The sequence below is a fragment of the Malurus melanocephalus genome, unplaced genomic scaffold, assembly GCF_030028575.1.
Source record: "Malurus melanocephalus ecotype Western Australia unplaced genomic scaffold, MMel_1.1 scaffold_1972, whole genome shotgun sequence".
Classification (NCBI taxonomy): domain Eukaryota; kingdom Metazoa; phylum Chordata; class Aves; order Passeriformes; family Maluridae; genus Malurus; species Malurus melanocephalus.
In genome coordinates, this window is record NW_026625204.1 from 9,512 (window position 1) to 11,080 (window position 1,569).

General features: G+C 56.2%; 1 protein-coding gene across 1 annotated transcript in view; it reads right to left on the reverse strand.

Annotated features, from left to right (window-relative positions):
• The window catches only part of ERICH6 (glutamate rich 6), an 8,582-nt gene that overhangs the window by 1,808 nt on the left and 5,205 nt on the right, over nt 1–1,569 (reverse strand). The window contains exons 7-8 of the mRNA XM_057388466.1: nt 1,383–1,535; nt 490–715 (exon numbers count right to left, since the gene is read on the reverse strand). Of these exons, the coding sequence (XP_057244449.1) occupies nt 490–715; nt 1,383–1,535 (379 nt within the window). The remainder of the gene's footprint in view (nt 1–489; nt 716–1,382; nt 1,536–1,569) is intronic.

Consider the following 1,569-nt stretch of genomic DNA (forward strand, 5'->3'; position numbering starts at 1 on the left):
CCTGAGCCTGGCCTGGGGCTTTAGTGAGCACCTGAGCCTGGCCTGGGGCTTTAGTGAGCACCTGAGCCCGGCCTGGGGCTTTAGAGATCCAGCAGACAAAACTCCTGTCTGGGAGTGTGTCCCAGCCTGTGACCCCTGGGGATGTGGCAGGGTCCCCTCTGGGAGTGTGTCCCACATTGTGACCCTTGTCACCCTTGGGGATGTGGCAGGGTCCCCTCTGGGAGTGTCCCACCCTGTGACCCCTGGGGATGTGGCAGGGCCCTGTCTGGGAGTGTGTCCCACATTGTGACCCTTGTCACCCTTGGGGATGTGGCAGGGTCCCCTCTGGGAGTGTGTCCCAGCCTGTGACCCTTGGGGATGTGGCAGGGTCCCCTCTGGGAGTGTCCCACCCTGTGGCTGTGCCACCCTTGTGACAAAGGGCTCATCTGGGTGGCTCTGGCAGGGACACACACCCCTCCATGGCTCCCGCAGCTCGGCTTTGACAAATACCTGCAGTTTGGCTCCCATGTTGAACTTGGCCTGGCGCCCCATGGCCAGGAAGGAGATGAAGATCTTGTCCTGGGCCAGGATCCGSACCCCGACGTGGCGGTTCAGCGAGATGAACACGGGGCTCAGGGGSACCTGGGGTCCTGGGGACGAGTTGGGCCACGTCCACCTCCTCACCCTGTTGCCTGCTTGGTCCAGGTACTGCCCACCCTGGATACTCATGTTTATCCTAAAAGAAAGGGAAATGGAAGCTCTGACCCTGCAGCTCCTGTGGTGAATTATCTCCTTCCCCCGAGGGATGGGACAGAGGGGACAGGGTCTGTCCCCACCTCTGCAGGCACAGCTGCAGTCCCCGTCCTGCTCTGGGGCACCACATGCACAAATGGATTTGTCTGTTCATTTTTGGGTGAATTATTAATTCACTGTTGGGACAGGGTCTGTCCCCACCTCTGCAGGCACAGCTGCAGTCCCCGGCCTGCTCTGGGGCACCACATTCACAAATGGATTTGTCTGTTCGTTTTGGGGTGAATTATTAATTCACTGTTAAATCACCCTGCATGGCTTTGCAATGCCAAGGCACAGAGGAGAGGAGAGCAAAGCTGGGAACGCACCACTCATCTCCGTTGGGGTAACAGCACGTGCATTTTGGGGTGAATTATTGTTAATTCCCTGTTAAACGCACCACTCGTCCCCGTTGGGGTAACAGCACGTGCATTTTGGGGTGAATTATTATTAATTCCCTGTTAAACTCACCACTCGTCCCCGTTGGGGTAACAGCACGTGCATTTTGGGGTGAATTATTATTAATTCACTATTAAACACACCACTCGTCTCCATTGGGGTAACAGCAGGTGCATTTTTGGGGTGAATTATTATTAATTCCCTGATAAACACACCACTCGTCCCCGTTGGGGTAGTAGCAGGTGCTTCTGCCGTCAGACTGAAATAAAGCTCGGATTTGGGCTGTCCTGGGCTCGTCGTCCTGCACGATGCAGATCAGCTCATCCCTGTCCCGGGTGATGATGATGGCCAAGTGTCCCGAGGGATAGCTGCCTCCAGGTAAGGTGTTCATAACCCTCTGCT